General features: G+C 47.4%; 1 protein-coding gene across 1 annotated transcript in view; it reads right to left on the bottom strand.

Moving 5' to 3' along the window:
- ADCYAP1R1 (ADCYAP receptor type I) overlaps positions 1–24,494 on the bottom strand; it is a 158,362-nt gene that overhangs the window by 109,908 nt on the left and 23,960 nt on the right. Inside the window, exon 2 of the mRNA XM_044293524.1 lies at positions 18,441–18,548. Coding sequence (XP_044149459.1) covers positions 18,441–18,548 — 108 coding nt within the window. The remainder of the gene's footprint in view (positions 1–18,440; positions 18,549–24,494) is intronic.

The following is a 24,494-nucleotide window of genomic DNA, read 5'->3' as shown; positions in this document are numbered from 1 at the left end:
ACAGGAGGCAGGTGCCGGCGCCAGAATCACACGGCCGACACCCGACCTCTATGACAGGGCACTGCGATGCGCAGCATTTAACTCCTCAAGTGCCGGCACCTACCACCTATATTTCTATTAAAGGGTTACATATCATCATTGGTGGCGCAGTGGCCACAGCCCCTCCTCCTCCCGTCTCTCTTCTTATTGGCAGCGGTGGCACAGGAGGGAGGGAGAGAGAGATTCCTTCTCCCCTGTGCTGCTGAGGAGAACATGGCGCGCGCTGACAGCAGCGTGCGCCATGTTCTCTGATACTAGGCTGTGCAGTAGTGCAGCCTAGTATCGGTAAATGTCAAATCCCGGTATCGAATCAATACCGGTACAAAAGTATCTATTGGGTATCGATAATTCGATACCCGGTGCAACTCTAGCCCGTAAACCTATACATCAGCTCTTCATGCTGCCATTCCCAGGACAACCATTAGAGGGCACTAGTAGTACTCTGAGATTATAATCTGTTCTGGTCCAGGACCAATTTACGTCAGCATGACCCAAGCTTGTGTCACAGTTCAGCATTGCCGGGCGTCATTTATCTGCCTAAATTCATCATTGTGCTCTCACACGGGGAAGCGCAGCCCACATTATGCTGAATCACAGCTGCTCACGCTGCACACCAAGCTTTATTCTGCAAATATTAATTGCGTTATATGAAAGCTAGAGAAAAAAAGTGCATTTACCTCACCCACCAGCAGAGGGAGCCAGCCAGTAAACATGAATAGGACTTGCATTCTAGTTGTACTTGGGCCCTGGTGCCTCAGGAAGCCCTAAGCACTCTGCTAGAGTAAACTGTTACTAATATACTTCTAATATTGCTAATAGTAACTAAGTGCTTAACATTTCCAGTGCATCGCAGCCATTCACGTCTATTTGATTTGCTATTGGGATACTCCCAACCAGATTTTATAACAAGACACGGAGGCTCCTATTGCTTTAACCTTTCTTTACTTCTACCATAGCAGCAAAGAGAGAAAATGGTATACAAAAAAGAAACCATGGTAACAGACTCCTCCCCCTTATCCCAGTATATCCTTCCTTGTCTGTCTGAGCTCTTCCTCTTTCTTTGCTGCTACCAGGCAGATAAGTACTCTCCAGCTCTGTGGCATTGCTCAGGGTCTGGTATATTTGTATTTTTATGTGCTTGGATTATCGGTTCGTTCGGTTTCTTTATTAGATTCTGATTAGACTCTTATCGTAGATACATATTTCTCTCCTGTATATATATATATTTATTTATCTAGGGTACGTATATATATGTATATGTTTTTTCGTTCAGGTACTTCTGTGGCCGTTCTGCCTAGGGGTTTGTCCTTATAACAGTTTTTGCGGCTTCCCCGCTTTCCCCCCGTGTGATCCGTTTCTCTGCCCTGTCATCCTTGTCCCTCGTTACCTCAGACTGCGCCGCCATTGCGCGCGCTTTCTGCTTCTTCTTCCTCTCCTTCTCGCCCGAAGTCTCGCGAGTTCGAGATTTCGCGCGCGTTTTTTCGCATATTTTCGCATATTTTCGCATATTTTCGCATTTTCGCATTTTTCGCATTCGGCTGCTACTGACGGCGAGATCTCGCGAGATTTCGCCGTCCCTGTGCGTTTCCCCGCTCTGCACACACCGGACATCCCGCGCTGCACAGCGCATCTCCTGGCGGTCTTTTTCCACTGCTCTTGAGCCTTGTAAGTTCTGTTTTATTCCATTTCGTCTACCCACTAGCTGGCTATGATTCCTGGCTTCATTATCCCCTTTTCTCTTTTTCTCCTCTAGTGCTATTTTTCTGCTCCGGTCGGGGTGACTAACCCCTGCCTTTTGCTACTTCACCATGTCTGTCAGAAAGAATTCCGTTGCCTCTGTGGCCCCTAGTGAAGCCCCCCAAGTAGATCAGGGTTCCCCTGCGCAGGATAGGAGGTCCGAGGTGATCCACCCGGACGACCATGAGGTGGCACGGCAAAGATCCATATCTAATGCCATTATAACCGCCATGGGTTCGATGTCATCTGCATTGACCCAGTCTATATCTCAGGCCCTTATGGCGCGCCCTGCTACTACTACCCAGGTTTTGGTCCCACCTCCAGGACCACCTCCTATTGTCTCCAGAACACCTCAGATTGATGGGCCATCCCCATCCCAAGACAACGCGCTTCAGTCGCGTAAACGAGCTTGTACCCGCCAGGCAGAAAAAACGCGGGCATGGAAGACTGCCAGGTCTCTACCTGAGCCTAGGTCAGACTCTGATAGGGAGTCAGAGGAGGAGACTCATGACAACGTCTATGAATTGACGGATGAGGTGGAGGACGATTTGGCGGATATTGCTGTGGATCCGGTTCGTAATCTAGACCCGGAAGCCCCGTTACTACAACAGGGATCAGCAGAGGATCTCTTATTGGATCCGTCTGGGGAACCGCTGTTTAACCCCGAGGAGCTGCATCATCCCCGCTCCGCGGAATGGATGCCCGCCACACATGTGGCGCAGTATATGGAGGCTCGCATACGCAATCCGCTTAGTAAGGAATCGCGTAATAAGTTGCGGGCGGAGTGCCCTCGTCCTTTAATACCACACAAAGTGTGCGAGACGCCATCAGTGGATCCAAAGATGGTCCAGTTTCTGGCGAAGACGGGGTTTAACCCCCGTAAAGGGCTAGACGCGGCCTTGAAGGCTGTCCAAGACAAGCTACTGGACATTACAGGTCCTTTAGCAAAGATTTTCGATTTGGCTGAGTCCGCTATCGCGGCAGGTAGCCAGGTAGACCCTATAGAATTGAGAGGTTGGGCCCAGCGAGCCATATGCGTAGCGGGTAATACCAATACCTCGCTCGCCATTGAAAGGCGGAAGGCAATACTAATTAAGATCGAGCCAAAGCTCTCGAACTTAGCATTGACTGAAGCGGGCAAGGACGCCCAGGGGTTGCTCTTTGGCGACTCTTTTATTAAAGAGCTAGGGAAATATGTAGGAGCTTTTACGGCTCTTGATAAAGCCCAGACTTCGATGCGTCGAGTCTTTCAAGGGCGTTTTTCCAACAGGGCCGGCAGTGCTAGGGGCCGACTGTCCGGCCGTTCCAACTTTCATGCCAGAGGTTCCGGCAGAGGATCCTTTAATTATAGAGCATCCCTCCAGGATCAGAGACATCAGCCGTCCTTTTTTCCCTCACGAGGCGCTCCCTTCAGGTCACGAGGTTTCCGAGGGAATCCAGGCTCCCGTCGACCATTCGGTAAGTTATGTTCTTCGTCCCCCTCCTTTTTTAGACCATTTAGTCGGGGGCAGACTCCGATTCTTTTCTCATGTGTGGTCAGGCATAACCTCAGACCAATGGGTCCTTTCTACTGTGCAGGGGTTCACAATAGATCTGATTGCCGATCCGAGCTCCATCCCAGCCCCCCCTACGGTACCACTGTCCTATGCGGCACGGTCCCAATTTCAGAGGGAATTGTCGGATCTTCTGCAGAAAGGCGCGATCGAACGCGCACCGGAGAATCGTGGGGGTGTCATCAGCAGTATTTTCCTGGTGCAAAAGAAAGGGGGCCAGATGCGCCCGGTGATCAATTTGAAAGCCCTGAACAATTTTGTACAATACCGACATTTCAAGATGGAGGGCATCCATCTTTTGAGGGATCTGCTCCTTCCAGGCGATTGGTTGGCCAAGATAGATCTCCAAGACGCCTATCTCACGGTCCCAGTGTCCCCCTCTTCAAGAGACCTGCTGCGGTTCCTGTGGAACGGTCAGGCCTGGCGCTTCACCTGCCTTCCGTTCGGCCTGTCCTCCGCCCCCTGGTGCTTTACCAAGATCATGCGCCCAGTGGTGGCTTGGCTTCGCAGCAGAGGTGTTCGTCTGATCGTCTACCTGGACGATATCTTGATCATGGCCCAATCACGGGCTCTCTTGTGGAGACACCTCCACTTGACGGTGACGCTCGTTTCCGACTTGGGGTTCATTGTCAACCAGGAAAAATCCTGTTTGACCCCCTCCAGATCCATAGAGTTCTTGGGTTTCCAGGTGAACTCGGAAGAATTATCCCTCAGTCTTCCACTCTCGAAAGTCAAGGCTATCCGCAAGGAGTTGAAGCATGCTCTACGCCTACCTCAGATGTCGTTGCGGCATTTGGCAAGGATAATCGGACTTCTGGCCTCCTCAATACAGGCCATTTTCCCAGCCCCCCTCCATTATCGTGCGTTGCAGCGCCTCAAAATTGCTCACCTTCGGTCGGGGGCCTCTTACGCAGATTTGGTCTCATTAGATGCCGAGACGACGGACGAGATGAGATGGTGGATCCACAACCTGTCAGTGTGGAATGGCAGAGCGATCGTGGGTCCCCAACCGGATCTGATCATAGAATCCGATGCGAGCCGGCACGGATGGGGAGCACATTGCAGTGGTGTGTCCACGGGCGGTCCATGGTCTCCAGAAGAATCCCATCTTCACATCAACGCCCTGGAACTCCTAGCAGGGTCGTTTGCCATTCGCAGTTTTGCCAATGGTGTGGTCAGCTCAGCCATCAGGCTCCGCATGGACGATATATCTGCGGTCAGGTACGTCAATTGTATGGGTGGCACACGGTCGGTGGTTCTGACCCATTTGGCGAAGGATTTTTGGGAATTCTGTCTCGACAGGAACATCTCTGTGGTGGCCGAGTACCTTCCAGGCCTTCACAACACTCTGGCGGACTGGAGTTCTCGCTACATATCGGACTCCAGCGACTGGAAGTTAGACGAGACGGTTTTTTTCTGCTATTTCTTCTCTGTGGGGTCCCTTTGCAGTCGACCTCTTCGCTTCCCGTTTGAATACCCAACTGCCCAGGTTTTTCAGCTGGAGGCCGGATCCCTTGGCGGAGGCAGTGGACGCTCTGCTTCAACATTGGGGAGGAGCGTTGATGTACGCATTCCCTCCCTTCGCGCTCATTCCACGAGTGCTCCTTCAGGTTCGTCAGCAGTTGGCGAACCTGGTTCTGATTGTTCCGTTTTGGAGAACCCAGTCCTGGTTCCCTCAGATCCTGGAACTTCTAGTGGACTTTCCGTTTCTCCTTCCCACTCAGGTGTCACTACTCCAAGGGCCTGCAGGAGAAGTTCACCCACTCCTGCAGAACGGGTCGCTACGCCTCCTAGCTTGCAAGATATCGGGAGTCCAGGAGGAGGCGCTGGACTTTCAGGAACAGCTAGGTTCTTATTGGACTGCGCTTGGGCGCCCGGGACGAGACGGGCTTATCGAGCCGCCTGGGGTTCTTGGTCTCGCTGGTGCGTCGACCGGACTCTGGATCCCGTTACGGCCCCTGTCAATTCCATCTTAGCCTTTTTATCCTCACTTTTTGAGGCAGGGAAGGCTTACCGCACCATCAATGTCTTTAGGTCAGCAATTTCCTCCAGACACAACGGTGTCGACGGCCGTCCAGCGGGTCAACACCCCCTGGTCTGTCGTTTACTCAAGGGTTCACGTTTGGCCCGACCACCTCGGCCACGGTTTTCGTCTACCTGGGATGTGTCGGATGTCTTGCAATTTCTAGTCAGTTGGCCCTCAAATGAGCTATTGTCGTTACGTCAGTTATCGGCCAAATTGGTCACTTTATTCTGTTTAATCTCCTGTAAGAGAGTCTCGGATGTGCGTGCTTTGGATTGGGACGCCAGATCCTTCACCCCGGAGGGGGTCCACTTTAACATTTCCCGTCGCACGAAAACCAGTATCCGGTCGGTCTCTTACCCCCGTTTTCCGACTTCTCCACAGCTATGTCCTGTAGCGTGCTTACGCGAGTATGAGGACAGAACCCGTCCACTGCGGTCTCTTTCTCTCCCCCACTTATTCATTTCGTTTCGCAGCCCGTTTGCTCCGGTTACCAGTGTTACGTTATCTCGCTGGGTCAAGTGGATTCTATCCCTTTCCGGGATTGATACGTCTATCTTCACGGCACATTCGGTCCGCAGTGCGACAGCTACGTCCATGACGTTATCTGGGGCTCGTTTGGAGGATGTTATGAGATTGGCGGATTGGTCCAGATCTTCCACTTTCCGGGAGTTTTATTTCCGACCGGCTTCGCATGCTTTTGATTCTATAGTGGCTCAGCTTTAAACAAGCAATAGGAGCCTCCGTGTCTTGTTATAAAATTATGGGATTTTACTAAAGTATGACGTAAAGTCATGATTTTATTAAAGACACGGAGGCGAGTATTGCCCTCCCGGGACCCACCCCTTGGGGTTTTTGACGTAAGTATGTTTTGTTGATTTACCGTATGGTCAGAATTTTAAAGTTGTTACTGTGTTTCCAACTAGTGGATCCTATGTTTCTAATGCACTGGATTATGCTCTTAGAAGGTTTTTCTCTTATTTCCTTTTTTCCTAGGTTGAGAGGCTTACGGCTTCATGTTTTAGAGTTACACAGTTCCGGTCGGAGGTCCAGTTGTGGCGGTCCAAGCCGACGAGTTCAAGGGGTTTTTTCGTTACCCGGTGGTTTCGGCGTCTGTTGTTCCGGTTGACCAGCGCTGTTTGAGACACAAAGAAAGAGGAAGAGCTCAGACAGACAAGGAAGGATATACTGGGATAAGGGGGAGGAGTCTGTTACCATGGTTTCTTTTTTGTATACCATTTTCTCTCTTTGCTGCTATGGTAGAAGTAAAGAAAGGTTAAAGCAATACTCGCCTCCGTGTCTTTAATAAAATCATGACTTTACGTCATACTTTAGTAAAATCCCATAATTTGTTGTTCCTGGGTAAGAAACACTAGCGCCTTTCTGGCTGCGCGCTGCCAGTATAGTGTGGGCTCTGTGTTTCAATTGTCCCTGTACTAGTTGGCTGCAACAATGTACTGTATTAAAACTACAGCTTCACGTTGCCCCCCCCGACGGCGTCTTCAGGGGTTAGGGCAGAGTGTGAGCGTGTCTCCTCCCGGCTGGATTATAAGACCTTCGTTTGTGATGTCATCACTATGAGATCCGCCTGTGGGCGTGATCAGGGTCCACTCTTAGGGAGCTCACTACATACAGATTATACAACCACCACTAGAGGGAGCTCACTATATACAGATTATACAGTCACCACTAGAGGGAGCTCACTACATACAGATTATACATCCACCACTAGAGGGAGCTCACTATATACAGATTATACAGTCACCACTAGAGGGAGCTCACTATATACAGATTATACAGTCACCACTAGAGGGAGCTCACTACATACAGATTATACAGTCACCACTAGAGGGAGCTCACTACATACAGATTATACAGTCACAACTAGAGGGAGCTCACTACATACAGATTATACAGCCACCACTAGAAGGAGCTCACTACATACAGATTATACAGCCTCCACTAGAGGGAGCTCACTACATACAGATTATACAGCCACCACTAGAGGGAGCTCACTACATACAGATTATACAGCCACCACTAGAGGGAGCTCACTACATACAGATTATACAGTCACCACTAGAGGGAGCTCACTACATACAGATTATACAGCCACCACTAGAAGGGAGCTCACTACATACAGATTATACAGCCACCACTAGAGGGAGCTCACTACATACAGATTATACAGTCACCACTAGAGGGAGCTCACTACTATACAGATTATACAGTCACCACTAGAGGGAGCTCACTACATACAGATTATACAGTCCACCACTAGAGGGAGCTCTCACTACATACAGATTATACAGTCACCACTAGAGGGAGCTCACTACATACAGATTATACAGCCACCACTAGAGGGAGCTCACTACATACAGATTTTATTACAAGACCCGGAGGCTCATATTGCTATTCTCCTTCTTTACTCTGACCAATAGCAGCAAAGATAAAAAATAAATATTGAACATTTGAACAGCCCCTCCCCATAGTCCCAGTATAACAGGCCACTCCGCCTGCAAATCCTCCTCTTTCTTTGCTGCTGACCGCAGAGATAAGTACCTGTGATATTTGTCTGATTACTATTACTGTTTTCTCTTATTGTAGTTTTTTCCCTTTTGGGTTTTATGTGATACTCTATTGTTTGCAGGTTGTTTTATGGGATCTCCATTGTCTGTTGCTGTGTGATTCCTTAGCACAGCTCTGGTGACCTGTGTTTCAGGGGTACCCTGTGTGTCCGATTATCCCCTTTGGGGTTATCATCCCCTTCTGTCTGTACCTCTCCCTATCAGGGTTTTTACTTTTGTCATCTGACTGAGTTTTTTCTCTCTCCCCTGCTTGCCGTTCGCACTGCGCACTTCCCCTCGGTCTCCCTTTCCCATCCGCTTATCTTTCGCGCCGCGGCTCACCTTTGATCCTGCCGCCGGCGCTCCTACTTGCCGCGCTTCGCTCCGCCCGAGATCTCGCGAGATCTCGGGCGCTTCCGCTTCCGGTTTCAGTGCGGCGCTCCGTAGTCTCGGCGCGCACTGTCCTGCATCTGCTCTCCGGCTCCTGTGCTCGGCGGCCTCCCTGCTTACCGGCTCCTGTTTTTTCTATCAGGTTTTCTCCCCCACTCTAGTTCCTCTCCCTGGCTGGGGAAAATCCTCACCAGCGGAGTACTTAGGGTAGGATTAGTTTTCAGTTTAACCCCTTTCACTACAGATATAGAGGCGGGCTGTGTGATAATGCCCCATACAGATCTCAGTGGGCAGGGCCCTATGGAAGAGGATATGCCTCAGGCTGATTTAACCCCTTCTGGGGATGATTGTGATATTGGGACACCCTCTGCGGATCCTTCCCTGGTGTTTCAAACTACCTTATCTAATGTGATTGCTGCGGCCATGGGATCAATGACTTCGGTCATTTCCCAGTCTATTGCCCAAGCCCTTGCAACCCATCCAGCTGCCTCTCCCACCCCACAGCCCGCTACGGTTTCTAAACCTACCGGGCCAGGGCCTGCCTCCAGAACACGCTTGACTGGTGACGTTGTCTCCACCAATGTTGGCGCGCTGGGTTCGCGCAAGAGAGCCTGTACGCGTCAGGCAGAACATACGCGCAGTTGGAAAAGTGCTAGAGCACTACAGGATGTAGCGTCCGGCTCTGAAGTCGGTTCGGATGAGGAGGCTTTAGGTGACGCCTTTGAGGAGGCAGAGGACGACCCTTCTGGGGTCATAGATTCAAACCCCTTACCCGGGTGCAGCTCCATGCTTTCGGCAGCAGACGCGTCCTTGACGGACCCATCAGGGCAACCTCTCTTTGACCCGGATTCCCTACACCACCCTCGGTCTGCGGAATGGTTGCCGTTGGAGCATGTCTCCAAATATTTGGAGGCCCGAGTGCGTTGCCCCCTCTCCAAAGAGGCGCGCAACAAGCTTAGGGCGGAATGCCCCAGACCCGTAATTCCCAACAGGGTGTGCGAGACTCCAGCGGTAGACCCTAAAATGACCCAATTCCTCACCAAATCTGGGTGGAATCCGAGGAAGGGTCTGGAGTCGGCCCTGCGTGCCTGTCAGGACAAGCTCCTGGACATATTTGGCCCCCTGGCAAAGATTTTTGATCTGGCCGAGGCTGCCAAGGCCGAGGGTAAACAGGTAGACCCTCTAGAGCTGCGCGAGTGGGTGCAGCGCGCGATTTGCGTGGCAGGAAACGTCAACACGTCCCTGGCCATTGAACGGCGCAAGGCCATTACTTTTCAAGATTGAGCCTAAACTCTCCAACTTGGCGCTCACTGAAGCCGGTAAGGAGGCCCAGGGCTTACTGTTTGGCGAGTCCTTTATTAAGGACTTAGGCCGTTTTGTTGGTGCCTTTACAGCACTCGATAAGGCCCAGAGTTCAATGAAACGGGTGTTTCACGGTAGGGTCTCTACCAGGGCCGGCAGTTTCAGGGGCCGTCTGTCCGGCCGTGCCCACTTCCAATCCCGTGCTACGGGCAGAGGCTCCTTCTCCCAGAGACCTGCATTCCAGGAGCAGAGGCGGGAGACATCATCTTTCTTCCCTTCCCGGGGAGGATCCTGGAGGCCTAGAGGATACAGAGGAAACCCTGGTTCCAGACGTCCTTATGGTAAGACCGATGCCTCATTTCAATTCTTCAACTGTTTGTGTAGGGGGCAGACTCCAGCTCTTTTCTCGAGCTTGGTCGCGCATCACCTCGGACCAATGGATTCTCTCCACGGTCAGGGGTTTCCACATAGAGCTGACATCTTCTCACCTATCCATCCCGCCCCCACACCCGGCAGTGCTGTCGGTAGAGAGCCGCATACTTGTGGACTCAGAGCTATCAGATCTCTTCCGCAAAGGGGCCATAGAGCCGGCTCCGGCATCCACTGGTGCGATAATCAGCAACATTTTCTTGGTGGCGAAAAAAGGGGGCCAGCTTCGGCCCGTCATCAATTTACGCGCTCTCAACGCGTTCGTCAGGTACCGCCATTTCAAGATGGAGGGCATCCATCTCCTGCGGGACCTACTTCAGGTGGGCGATTGGATGGTCAAGTTGGACCTGAAGGACGCGTATCTTACCGTCCCTGTCGAGGACGCGTCCAGGAACCTTCTATGTTTCCTTTGGAAGGACAGGATTTGGCGGTTTACATGCCTCCCTTTCGGCCTCTCTTCTGCTCCGTGGTGCTTCACCAAGCTGATGCGCCCTGCTATGGCCTGGCTGCGCAGTCGGGGAGTTCGCCTCATCGTCTATCTGGACGACATCCTGATCATGGCACAGGATCATGCGGTGTTACTGAATCACCTTCGCTGGACGATGGATCTCCTGTTGGATCTGGGTTTCCTTCTCAATCAGGAGAAGTCCTGTCTCACCCCGGCTCGCGAGATGGAGTTCCTGGGGTTTCTGGTGGATTCCACTGGCGGGGACTCTCAGCCTACCACCGACCAAGGTTCGGTCCATTCGGAAGGAGTTGTGCAGAGCCAGGTCGTCTTCCCAGATCCCGTTGCGTCAACTAGCCAGGATCATAGGCCTTCTGGCCTCTTCTATCCAGGCGGTCTTCCCAGCCCCACTACATTACCGGGCCCTCCAGCGACTGAAGATTTTCCACCTCCGGAGGGGGGCTTCCTATGCGGACTGGATTTCCCTGGACGAGGAAACCAAGGAGGAGCTATCCTGGTGGATCCACAATTTACAGGCTTGGAACGGCAAGGCTATTTTCGGTCATCGCCCGGACTTCGTGGTGGATTCGGATGCCAGCCTGTCGGGCTGGGGAGCTCACTGCGAGGGGATCTCAACCGGAGGCGGCTGGTCAGCGGACGAAGCGGGATTCCATATCAATGCGCTGGAACTGTTGGCAGGTTCGTTCGCAATCAAGAGTTTCACGAGAGACACGGCCAAGGCCTGCATTCAACTTCGCATGGACAACGTGTCGGCAGTGCGTTACATCAACGGCATGGGCGGTACACGTTCCACCATCCTATCTCGGTTGGCGAAGGATTTCTGGGACTACTGTCTAGACAAGGAGCTTGATGGTCTTGGCGGAATATCTTCCGGGCGTCCAGAACATTCGGGCGGATTGGAGCTCTCGATATCTCTCCGACTCCAGCGACTGGCAGTTAGATCCAGCGGTGTTCCGTTCCTTAACGTCTCTTTGGGGGCCTTGCTGTATCGACCTGTTTGCCTCCCGCCTGAACACGCAGCTGCCACGTTTCTACAGTTGGCGCCCGGACCCGGAGGCCGAAGCTGTGGACGCGTTCCTACAGGATTGGTCGCGGGGTCTGCTTTACGCATTCCCCCCCTTCCAGCTGATCCCCAGGACCCTGATTCACGTACGCCGTCATTCAGCGGATCTGGTTCTGCTGGTCCCGTTTTGGACTTCCCAGTCGTGGTTTCCTCACCTTCTGGAGATGATGATAGAGACCCCGTACTTGCTCCCGACATCTCATGACTCTCCTCCGAGGTCCGAATCACCAGCTACATCCTCTCCTCCTGGACGGATCTCTGCGCCTGTTGGCGTGTCGAATTTCAGGGGACCCTGGGAGGTCCCGGGAGTTTCGGGAACAGCTAGAGTCCTGTTGGAGAACGCTTGGGCCCCAGGAACCAGAAGATCTTACAGATCTGCCTGGGGATCTTGGGATCGCTGGTGCGTGGCTAGGGACTTGGATCCCGTTTCGGCACCTGTGACGGAGATCTTGCACTTCCTATCTTCTCTTTTCGACCAGGGCAAGGCCTATCGCACGATCAGCCTTTTCAGGTCGGCCATTTCTGCGTCCCACCAGGGGTTTGACGGTACTCCTGCAGGGCAACATCCTTTGGTATGCCGTCTATTGCGTGGCTCTCGGATGTCTCGGCCTCCTAGACCTAGATTTTCGGCTACTTGGGACGTGTCTTGTGTTCTTTCTTTTCTATCTTCTTGGCCTCAGAATTCAGACCTGTCCTTACGGCAACTGTCGGCGAAGCTTGTCACTCTTTTCTGTCTAATCTCCTGCAAGCGGGTGTCTGACGTCCGGGCTTTGGATTATGATGCCCGCTCGTATACTCCGGAGGGGGTCTCCTTTGACATCTCTAGGAGGACCAAGTCTCACATACGCTCAGTCGCTTATCCGGCTTTCCCGGCCTCGCCTTCTCTCTGTCCGGTGGAATGCCTCAAGGAGTATGAAGCTCGCACTTCCCTTCATCGATCACGGGAGTTTTCTCATCTTTTCCTCTCTACCATTCGTCCTTTTGCCCCGGTGACCACTCCCACGCTGGCTAGGTGGATGAAGTGGATCATGGAATTGGCGGGCGTGGACACTTCCATTTTTTCGGCACATTCTGCTAGGGGGGCATCCGCTACCTCTTTGGCGGTGTCTGGCGCCAGGTTGGAGGACATTTTGAAATTGGCGGACTGGTCCAGAGTATCCACGTTCAGAGAATTTTACTTTCGGCCAGGTCCTCACGTTTTCTCATCAATCATTGAGAATTTGTCTTAACTTTGAACTTGCAATATGAGCCTCCGGGTCTTGTAATAAAATCAGGTGATTTTCCTATTTCATGACGTAAAGTCATGATTTTATTAAAGACACGGAGGCGAGTATTGCCCACCCTGAGTTCCCTCCCTATATGTATGTTTATTATTATGAATGATGTTTATTCTGCAGATAGTATTGATTTGTTGTCATACGCATGTTGATCTTAACTCTATGAGTTTTTCCTGAGTAGGTTTATCGCAACCAGTTGATTTTGGATACCATGTCCCAATTTTGTTACTGTCATTTTCTGTTTTTCACCTTTTCAGGTTGAGACCGGCCCGGTGTGCGGTGTCTGTTGGTCTACGTCGTCGGCAGTTTGGTTCCGGCCGTTAGGTTGATGTGGACAGGACGAGGAGCATCCTTCGGCGCTGTTTCCGGCTCTTCCCGTTTCGCTTCCGGATGGAAGGCGGTTGTTGTTCCATGATGTTCTGGGACTCTTGGTTTTTCTGGTTCTGTTGGATGTTCGGACTTGAGTTACAAAGAAAGAGGAGGATTTGCAGGCGGAGTGGCCTGTTATACTGGGACTATGGGGAGGGGCTGTTCAAATGTTCAATATTTATTTTTTATCTTTGCTGCTATTGGTCAGAGTAAAGAAGGAGAATAGCAATACTCGCCTCCGTGTCTTTAATAAAATCATGACTTTACGTCATGAAATAGGAAAATCACCTGATTATACAGCCAAAACTAGGGGGAGCTCACTACATACAGATTATACAGTCACCACTAGAGGGAGCTCACTACATACAGAGTATACAGCCACCACTAGAGGGAGCTCACTACATACAGATTATACAGCCACCACTAGAGGGAGCTCACTACATACAGATTATACAGCAACCACTAGAGGGAGCTCACTACATACAGATTATACAGCCACCACTAGAGGGAGCTCACTACATACAGATTATACAGTCACCACTAGAGGGAGCTCACTACATACAGATTATACAGCCACTACTAGGGGGAGCTCACTACATACAGATTATACAGCCACCACTAGAGGGAGCTCACTACATACAGATTATACAGCCACCACTAGAGGGAGCTCACTACATACAGATTATACAGCCACCACTAGAGGGAGCTCACTACATACAGATTATACAGCCACCACTAGAGGGAGCTTCACTACATACAGATTATACAGCCACCACTAGAGGGAGCTCACTACATACAGATTATACAGCCCCACTAGAGGGAGCTCACTACATACAGATTATACGCCACTACTAGGGGGAGCTCACTACATACAGATTATACAGCCACCACTAGAGGGAGATCACTACATACAGATTATACAGCCACGACTAGAGGGAGCTCACTATATACAGATTATACAGCCACTACTATGGGGAGCTCACTGCATACAGAATTATACAGCCCTACTATGGGGAGCTCACTGCATACAGATTATAAAGCCACCATTAGAGGAAGCCCACTACAGGGGCGTCGTTAGGTCAAAACAAGTGAAGTGAATAAATTAGCTAGCAGGGGGCGCTAGGAGGGGAGGGGATCTGTGGATGACACTTATAGGGATCTGTGGTGGATGACACTTAGGGGGATCTGTGGATGACATTTATGGGGATCTATCGTGGATGACACTTATGTGGGATCTGTGGATGACACTTATGGGGGATCTGTGGATGACACTTATGGGGGATCTGTGGATGACACTTATGGGGGATCTGTGGATGACACTTATCGGGGATCTGTGGATGACATTTATGGGGATCTATGGTGGATGACACATATGGGGGATCTGTGGATGACACTTATGGGGGATCTGTGGATTACACTTATGGGGGTTCTGTGGATGACATTCATGAGGGATCTGTGGATGACATTTATGGGGGATCTGTGGATGACACTTATGGGGGATCTGTGGATGACACTTATGGGGGATCTGTGGATGACATTTATGGGGATCTATGGTGGATGACACTTATGGGGGATCTATGGTGGATGATACTTATGGGGGATCTGTGGATGACATTTATGGGGGATCTGTGGATGACACTGATGGGGATCTGTGGATGACACTTATGGGGGATCTGTGGGGTTGCCCAGACAGCTAGGCCCTTCACTGTAGTTATTATCCCCATTCAGAAGTCCCCCATTCACTGAAGTACTGTGAAGGACCCCCCCCCCCCCCCAGTGGTTAAGAGGGCGTGGCTTCATGGGGTGGGGGCGTGGCTTCATATGGGCTCGTGCCCAGGATCTCTTCAGACTCTAGCAATGCAAGGAGCTCACTAGATACAGATTATACAGCCACCACTAGAGGGAGCTCACTACATACAGATTGTACAGTCACCACTAGAGGGAGCTCACTACATACAGATTATACAGCCACCACTAGAGGGAGCTCACTACATACAGATTGTACAGTCACCACTAGAGGGAGCTCACTACATACAGATTATACAGCCACTACTAGGGGAAGCTCACGGCATAAATACTGTATTTGTATTCCTGCCACTGAACCTCTGTACTGTGTTACATTCTTAGATCTCAAGTTTTTTGCCTACACCTTAAAGCTCCCAGATATGTCTGGGAAATATACATATATAAATGTCCGTCTTCACTGTCATTCTAGAATTATATGCAAGCACCAGTAAGATCAATATGTAAAGTTCTATCAACCCCCTCCAAAGTGGTTGATTGCGGAAACATAAACGGTTATAAAGCAGTGGCAGAATCTGCAGATTGCTGGCGGTGAGCTGTGAGGCTTCCTGGAAGAAATCTCACAGTCGAAGATAAAATCTTTTATTTTTTAATTTTTTTTATTTTTTTTCTATATAATGAGGAATTAGATCAATTCTGCACGCAGTAAAGCGTTGTCAAGGTGTTTTGGCGCCGCACCTGCCGCTCACTGATTATCTCATCCTAATTAGACAAACAGCACAAGATACAAAAATAAGACTCGTTCTGTAGCCACAGCAACCCAGGCGCAGGCGGCGCGGGATACGGGATGGTGGGGGATAATAAATACTGCTGCCGTCTGCTCGCCTGAGCTCTGTCATCTCAGATGTAGGCAGTGTTGCTCTTAAAGGGGATGTCCATGTTGGGAGTCTGATTTCCATCACCCTTCATGAAGGCAACAGAGAATCCCCTCCATTAAACAGAGTTTGGTTGTTTTTAGGGGGATTTTTTTGGGGACGCCCATTAACCCTTTCCTAACATTTGACTTGGGGTGTAGCCAAAAGCCTTGCTTGATAAAATGTCAGTAAAATCACCATACGCTGCAATATAGAAGTATAGTACAGTTCAAGTCCCCTGGGAGGACTAAAAATAATAATTAGAAAGTGTGATAAAAAAATAAGTATTTTTAATCATAAAAAAAATAAAAAAATATTTAAAACAGATCCGAAAATTGTTTTCCTTCTATAATAATAAAATAAAAATGAATGCAATTAGTATGAAAATATTAAAAATTCACATTATTTGTCCTGCATGGTGAATGCTGTTAAGAAACCCAAAAAAATCCACAATGGGCGATTTGCCGACTTTTCAGCCATATTCCCCCCCCCCAAAAAAAAATAATAATTAAAAAGTCATGTTACCCCAAAAATACTACAACTCACCCCGCTCATGCGGGTCCATAGACAGAAAAAATAATTTTAAAAAAAGGTTACGGCTCAAAGTAAAGCAAATTTATTATTATATTTTTTTTTGTTGTCATTTTTTTGAAGTATCATTAGTGTCACATGACACAAATGCTATCAATTTGGTATCACCGCCATCCTAGAGGCCCCCAGAATAAAGCTATCATGTTATTTTTACTGCGCATTGAATGCCATAAAAAAATAAAACTCAAAAAACAATATGTGAATTTATTTTAATAAAAAAAAAGGGGGAAAGAGGGATCAAAGTGAAAGTCTTTGGTTGAAAATGAAATTTGTAAGATATTTCTATAAGGTTTGGAGTTTTGTTTTTATGATAAAGAGTTAAAAATCCCCAGCTTCATATCATAGAATCATAATATCACAACCAGCACTAGGGGGAGCTACAATAGGAACCGTGTGAACATCTGTATACAGTGTGCTCCCCCCAGTGGTAGCTCTAGGTACTCAGAATGTTTGTGTATGTTTTACTGTGGCCATTGATTTCTGAGATGTATATTGGAGTTACCTGTTTTCTATAAGAAGTTTTTCCAGATCTCATAGTCCAGAACCTGCTTAGTTTTGGAGGGAAGCTGACAACTGCTGTGGATAAGCCACACGAGGCTATGACACTGAAAAACACTGTGACGGCTGTTTTTGCGATAGCTGTCACATGGCCATTTTTAGAACCACTGCAATCTATGAGGCTACTTACATGGCAATTTTTTTTTATGGCCAGTGAATAGCGTCCCTCAAAAAATACATGTCCTATTTTTTGTTGTTTTCACGGCCAGGTGGACCCCATTGAAATCAATGGGCCCGTTTTCAAGGTCCGTTTAGACAGAAGTGCAACCGTGTAATGGGCGTTGGAAACAGGAATACAAGAGGGGCAGAAGGCAAGGAGTTAAAAATAAAATACTCCCCGGCAGTCCAGGGAACACTCGCTCGGCACTGGAGACAGTAGGACCTGATGCTCCCTGCGTTGTGAAGTCACATGATCAAGGGAGTGTCAAGTCCTGCTGCCTCCAGTGCGGAGCAAGTGTTCCCCGGACCACCGGTGGCGAGGTGATTATTATTTTTATTTTTTCTGCCACTATCATGGGTTGGGGGAGGTGGTATCTGGGAGCATTATGTATATGTGGGTATTTTTATACAGACGGCAGTATGAGACATTTTATATTCAGGGGGCACTATGGGGGGGGCATTATATCTACAAAAGGCACTATGGGGCATTATATCTACAAAAGGCACTATGGGGGCATTATATCTACAAAAGGCACTATGGGGGGGCATTATATCTACAAAAGGCACTATGGGGCATTATATCTACAAAAGGCACTATGGGGGGCATTATATCTACAAAAGGCACTATGGGGGCATTATATCTACAAAGGGCACTATGGGGGCATTATATCTACAAAAGGGCACTATGGGGGGCATTATATCTACAAAAGGCACTATGGGGGGCATTATATCTACAAAGGGCACTATTGGGGGCATTATATCTACAAAGGGCACTATGGGGGGCATTAAATCTACAAAGGGCACTATAGGGGGCATTATATCTACAAAAGGCACTATGGGGGCATTATATCTAAAAAAGGCACTATGGGGGGCATTATATCTACAAAGGGCACTATGGGGGGCATTATATCTACAAAAGGCACTGTGGAGGCATTACATATGCTGTGGCTATTACGGGGCCATTATAGACACTGGGGGCACTAACAGGGGCCAATATAAATATGGGAGAAAATATAGGAGCATTATTTATACTGGGGGAACTGCGGGTTCCCAAAAAAAAGCCAATGAAATTAATACTTTTTTAACAGCCATAAAAATGGATAAACGGCCAGAAAATGGATACGAAAATGGCTATAAAAAACTGACAGTGGATCCGTTTTTAATGTCTGTTTTTGTGAATGTAATGGTGGCCATTTGTCCCTCGGTGACACCCTGCTTTCCCAAAACTGATAAATTGACATGACCTCAATTAATTCTTACCATACTCAGATTCGATCATGCTGAACCACGCCGGGCATCGCACATAAGCAACCTTGCCAACCACCGTGGGCATCCAGCAGGTTATGTTATCCCACATTCCCGGACACCCTGAAAAAGAAGATTACATTGTATTTTATTTATTGTCACACCGATACAAGATTTCATTTTTGCGCTACAATGTAACATCTGGTCAATACAGAAGAAGGCAATAGTCAATGACCAGCAGAGAGGTGAACATCACCCTAAAGTGGATTTCCACCATTTTGTACTTTTTGTCTACATAAAGACAACATTCTGAGCTGGGTAGTTCCTTAAAGGGGTTCTCCAGCTGGAAAGAAATTTGTTAAAACAAAATAAAAGAACTGATACTCACCTGACCCATCCCCCACCATTCCCGCTCTGACGCTCCCCTCGTCACCTCCTGTCTCGACTCTCAGCCCGTCATTGTCTGAGGTGGACCACCACTGCGGTCAGTGAGAAGAGGAAGTAGAAATCAGGGACCGCCGCACCATCACATAGGGAATGGCGGGGGGTGTCTCATCCTCCTTCATACCCCTTATGTCCAGAGCCCCTTTTCTGCGGAATAGCCATTCATTGCCTCAAGTACCCTTTTGTGACAGAAGGGCCCAAAAAGGGCAATAAATGTCAAAGGGCAAGTGGGCACTGAAAGGGCAATGGTGAAAAAGTGGTGGAAAACTTTTATATATCAACCACACCCAAAATAAAAATAAAATAATTTGTTAAGGGTTCCCCAAGATATTTGTCCCTAGAGGTTCCTCACTAGAGATGAGCGAATTTCATATTTTGAAATTCGTTTACGCTTCATTTCCTGGTAAAAGGTGAATTGCGTTATGGATTCTGTTACCACGGACCATAACGCAATTCTAAGACGGAATGCCTTTAGACTCCTCTCCTGCATAACGGAAATGAGACGGATCCGTTTTGCAGCCCCTAGACTTCAATTATGACGGAATGAATAACGGAATGGCTCTAAAGGCATTCCGTTATGCATTCCATCATAGAATTGCGTGGTATTGGAAGCCAAAACGCAATTCACCTTTTACCAGTAAACGAAGCGTGAATTAATTTCATAACCTAAAATGCGCTCATCTCTATTCCTCACTGCTAAAAAAAAAAACTTGGGAATCACTAATATAATTATGATAAAATGGTACCTGCAGCCACCACTAGGGGGAGCTCAGGAGCTTACTGTAGACTGAGTTTTCACAGCACTATACTGTGAGCACCTGAGCTCCCCCTAGTGGTGGCTGAAGGAAGACAGAATGTCATCATGAAAGTCTAGGATTTGGAAAGGTGTATCAGACGGCTAGAGATATACAGGGTGATACAAAAAGGACGGTTCTTTTCAAAAAGTCGAAGTAAAAAAAAGAAATCTGATCTGGAAAAATAATAAAAGCTGTGATTGGTTGGTTAGCTGCTTTTTTTTTTTTTTTTTTGACAGTTGTCATGGCCTGTACTCCAAGGGGCAAGATTAAGTTGGCGACATAGAATTTTTGGAATTAGCAGAATCGGGGTCTATGGTGACAGGACAGCAACATTTTTCGGAATAGATTTGGTCAATGTGCTCCGCATAGAAACAGCATTTCAGGTAGGGGGAAGACATTCGATATCACAGGCAGTTTATGTCATGGGAAAAGTTAGGGCCGCCCACAGTCTACGAAACTGAACAGGGTCTGAGCCGTGTATGAGCATGGTCCTAGAGTCAACCAGGCTGACCGGTATGGAACTAAAAGTACCACAAACCTCGATACGGGGGATCTTATGAGAACGTCTGTGCTGTAGACCATATAGATTACATATTCCTCAGGAGCTGAAACCGGACGACAGCCGGAACGCCATGACTTCTGCAATGAGTTTCAGGACTGATCGGAAGAGGATGAATTCGCTGACAGGTTGGGGTTCAGCGATGAGGCTCCTGTCACCTCAGTGGGAAGGTCAATCACCAGAATATGCTCTTATCAAGCACATGAAGGACACACCCAAAGTAAACGTGTTCTGTGCAATGAGTAGAAGCAATTTCTACGGCCCATTTGTCTTATTCTGAGGATTCTGTCACCGACCGCTCCACCTGGAAATGTTAAGGGAACGGCTTCTGCCACAGATGGAGGAACATCTGCCACACGTGGTCCATCAGCAGTTAGGTGATCCTCCTCATTTCCAGTTGGATGGTCACCGATACCTGAATGAAACTGTACTGGAACGCTGGAATAAATGATTCGCCAATGTTGCGTTGCCTCCACGATACCAGATCTAGTGCCCTGGGGGCTACATCAAGACCTCTGACCGCCCCCCTTCACCCCCAGTTCAGGTGTTTACTTGGCTACCTTCAAGTGAATAAAGGGTGGCTGTGGCCCAGTCACTTTGGGGGTCCCATCTCTGGTATCCTAGCAATATGCCACCAATGTGTGAGTTGGGACAACCTTTAAGAAAGGAATCAGCACGAAACCTGCCAATGACATGGCATCACTTTATTAAAATTTTAAGTAAAACTGTAGAGAGAGACCAAACATCTTCTAATGTCTCCAAGAGCCTCTTCTATAACTGCACCGATAAAGAAAAAAGGCACCTTCAAGACTCCCCATAATACATCAGCTGCCTGGCAGCTGGGATCAGAAGAACTCGGGGTGCACATGAATATGTGCATTGTCCCCTTTACCAAATGTGAGTAACAAACAGATACTACTATTACTACTAATAATAATAACAATATATAAAATAACGGTAATCGGGTTAAAAACAATATAAAATAAAAAGCAATAATAATAGTGAAAAAATAGGAGGTAATACACTATATGATTAATAATAATAAAAGTAATAAGAATGAAGGTGTTTGCTGAAACGCGCGCCGGGGAGTGCGGTCCTTCTGAGGAGACAAGCTCACAAATGGGTAAGCTATGTTTTGTTTTATGATTGTGCTCTCCCCTTTATGGGGGATATGTGATACTTTCTATTGAGATACAGTGGGGAAAATAAGTATTTGATACACTGGTGATTTTGCAAGTTTTCCCACCTACAAAGAATGGAGAGGTCTGTAAATTTTATCATAGGTACACTTCAACTGTGGGAGACAGAATCTAAAAAAATATCCAACAAATTACATTGTATGATTTCTAAATAATTAATTTGCATTTTATTGCATGGAATAAGTATTTGATACAATAGAAAAATACAACTTAATATTTGGTACAGAAACCTTTGTTAGCAATTACAGAGGTCACACATTTCCTGTAGTTCTTGCACACACTGCAGCAGGGATTTTGGCCCACTCCTCCATACAGATCTTCTCCAGATCTTTCAGGTTTCGGGGCTGTCGCTGGGCTACATTGATTTTCAGCTCCCTTCGATTGGGTTCATGTTTGGAGACTGGCTAGGCCACTCCAGGACCTTGAAATGCTTCTTACGTAGCCACTCCTTAGTTGCCCTAGCTGTGGGTTTCGGGTCATTGTCATGCTGGAAGACCCAGGCATGACCCATCTTCAATGCTCTTACTGAGGGAAGGAGGTTGTTGGTAAAAATCTTGCGATACATGGCCAAATTCATCCTCCATTCAATATGGTACAGTCGTCCTGTCCCCATTGCAGAAAAGCACCCCCAAAGTATGATGTTTGTACCCCCATGCTTCATGGTTGGAATGGTGTTCTTTGGGTTGTACTAATCCTTCTTCTTTCTTCAAACACTGCGAGTGGAGTTGATACCAAAAAGTTATATTTTAGTCTCATTTGACCACATGACCTTCTCCCATGCCTCCTCTAGATCATCCATATGGTCATTGGTGAACTTCAAACGGGCCTGGACATGTGCTGGTATGAGCAGAGGGACCTTGCGTGCCGTGCAGGATTTTAATACATGTAGGCGTAGTGTGTTACTAACGGTAATCTTTGAAACTGTGGTCCCAGCTCTCTTCAGATGATTGACCAGGTCCTCCCATGTAGTTCTGGGTTTATTCCTGACCTTTCTCAGAATCATCCTTACCCCACGAGGCGATAACTTGCATGGAGCCCCAGGCTGATGAATATTGACAGTTATCTTGTGTTTCTTCCATTTTCTAATAATTGTGCCAACAGTTGTTGCCTTCTCACAAGCTGCTTGCCTATTGTCCTATAGCTCATCTCAGCATTGCGCAGGTCAACAATTTTGTCCCTGGTGTCCTTAGACAGCTCTTTGGTCTTGGCCATGGTGGAGAGGTTGGAGTGTGATTGGTTGAGTGCGTGGACAGGTGTCTTATATACATGTAAGAAGTTCAAACAGGTGCAAATAATACAGGTAATGAGTGCAGAATAGGGGGGCTTGTAAAATAAAAACGAACAGGTCTGTGAGAGCCAGAATTCTTGCTGGATGGTAGGTGATCAAATACTTATTTCATGTGAAAAATGCAAATTAATCATTTAAAAATCATACAATGTGATTTTCAGGATTTCTTTTAGATTCTGTCCCTCACAGTTGAAGTGTACCTACGATAAAATTTATAGACCTCTCCAATCTTTGTAGGTGGGAAAACCACCAGTGTATCAAATACTTATTTTCCCCACTGTATACATACTAAGTATATGGGGTTTATTTTTGCACTGTGCGTTGTTATTTCAGATAACTATAGCAGCCCTGCCCCTCCCTCTCCATAGCCTGTTACAGATATACTGTATACCATGTCTCTCAGCTGTACCGCACTTTTCGTTGTTGTGTTTTTCGTCTCTGTATGTTATTTCTTATTTCTTAAATAAAGACTATTTTTATGTACCTAGCCGTGTGAAGACGTGAGTTTTGTGAGTCGGCTTTTTGAGGGGTTATTCAGATGCTGCTCGGCCTTGTGGTGGGGAACTTCAGATGAGAAAAAAATTACAACTATTAGACAAAGATGATAGCACTATATTAGCTAAATTGCTCTATATTTGTTATTTTTTTTGAATATTCGCTTTATTGCTATATATTCTTGTTTTAGAATATTACGAAAACGAAGTTATAGCAATATAGCGAATATTCAAAATAAAAATAAAAATATAGAGCAATTTAGCTAATATAGTGCTATCATCTTTGTCTAATAGTTGTAAGTTGAAAAATTCGCATTACGAAAATTCGCAAACAATACTACTCCCAAAGTCAAATATACTGCAGCATTCTCATTGGCCCACAAGCTAGAGGCAGGGGGGGATCATGTGTACTGATTAAAAAAATTTTTCCGAATATTCGAACTTACAAATATACAGTACAGACCAAAAGTTTGGACACACCTTCTCATTCAAAGAGTTTTCTTTATTTTCATGACTATTAGAATTAGACTGTTAGAATTTGTATTATGGCAAGAAAAAAGCAGCTAAGTAAAGAAAAACGAGTGGCCATCATTACTTTAAGAAATGAAGGTCAGTCAGTCCGAAAAATTGGGAAAACTTTGAAAGTGTCCCCAAGTGCAGCCACAAAAACCATCAAGCGCTACAAAGAAACTGGCTCACATGCGGACCGCCCCAGGAAAGGAAGACCAAGAGTCACCTCTGCTGCGGAGGATAAGTTCACCCGAGTCACCAGCCTCAGAAATCGCAGGTTAACAGCAGCTCAGATTAGAGACCAGGTCAATGCCACACAGAGTTCTAGCAGCAGACACATCTCTAGAACAACTGCTAAGAGGAGACTGTGTGAATCAGGCCTTCATGGTAGAATATCTGCTAGGAAACCACTGCTAAGGACAGGCAACAAGCAGAAGAGACTTGTTTGGGCTAAAGAACACAAGGAATGGACATTAGACCAGTGGAAATCTGTGCTTTAGGCTACATTCACACGTCAGTATTTTCCTATATCCCGATTTTCGGTCCGTTTTTTGCGGATCCGTTGTTCCTGAAAATGTTTCCGTATGTCATCCGTTTTTTGCGGATCCGCAAAAAACGGAAACATGTATAAAGTTCAATAATCAAATAAAGTTTTTTGGATTTCTTTGAAAAAAAATTGAAAAAAATAAATAAAACATTTGTTATGTGTTTCCAGGAACGGATTCCGCATAAAACGGATGACATACGGAATGACATCCCAATGTCTTCCGTTTTTTGC

The sequence above is a fragment of the Bufo gargarizans genome, chromosome 5 (assembly GCF_014858855.1).
Source record: "Bufo gargarizans isolate SCDJY-AF-19 chromosome 5, ASM1485885v1, whole genome shotgun sequence".
Classification (NCBI taxonomy): domain Eukaryota; kingdom Metazoa; phylum Chordata; class Amphibia; order Anura; family Bufonidae; genus Bufo; species Bufo gargarizans.
Note: the sequence above shows the minus strand (reverse complement) of the source record. Positions and strands in the feature narration are given on the sequence as shown.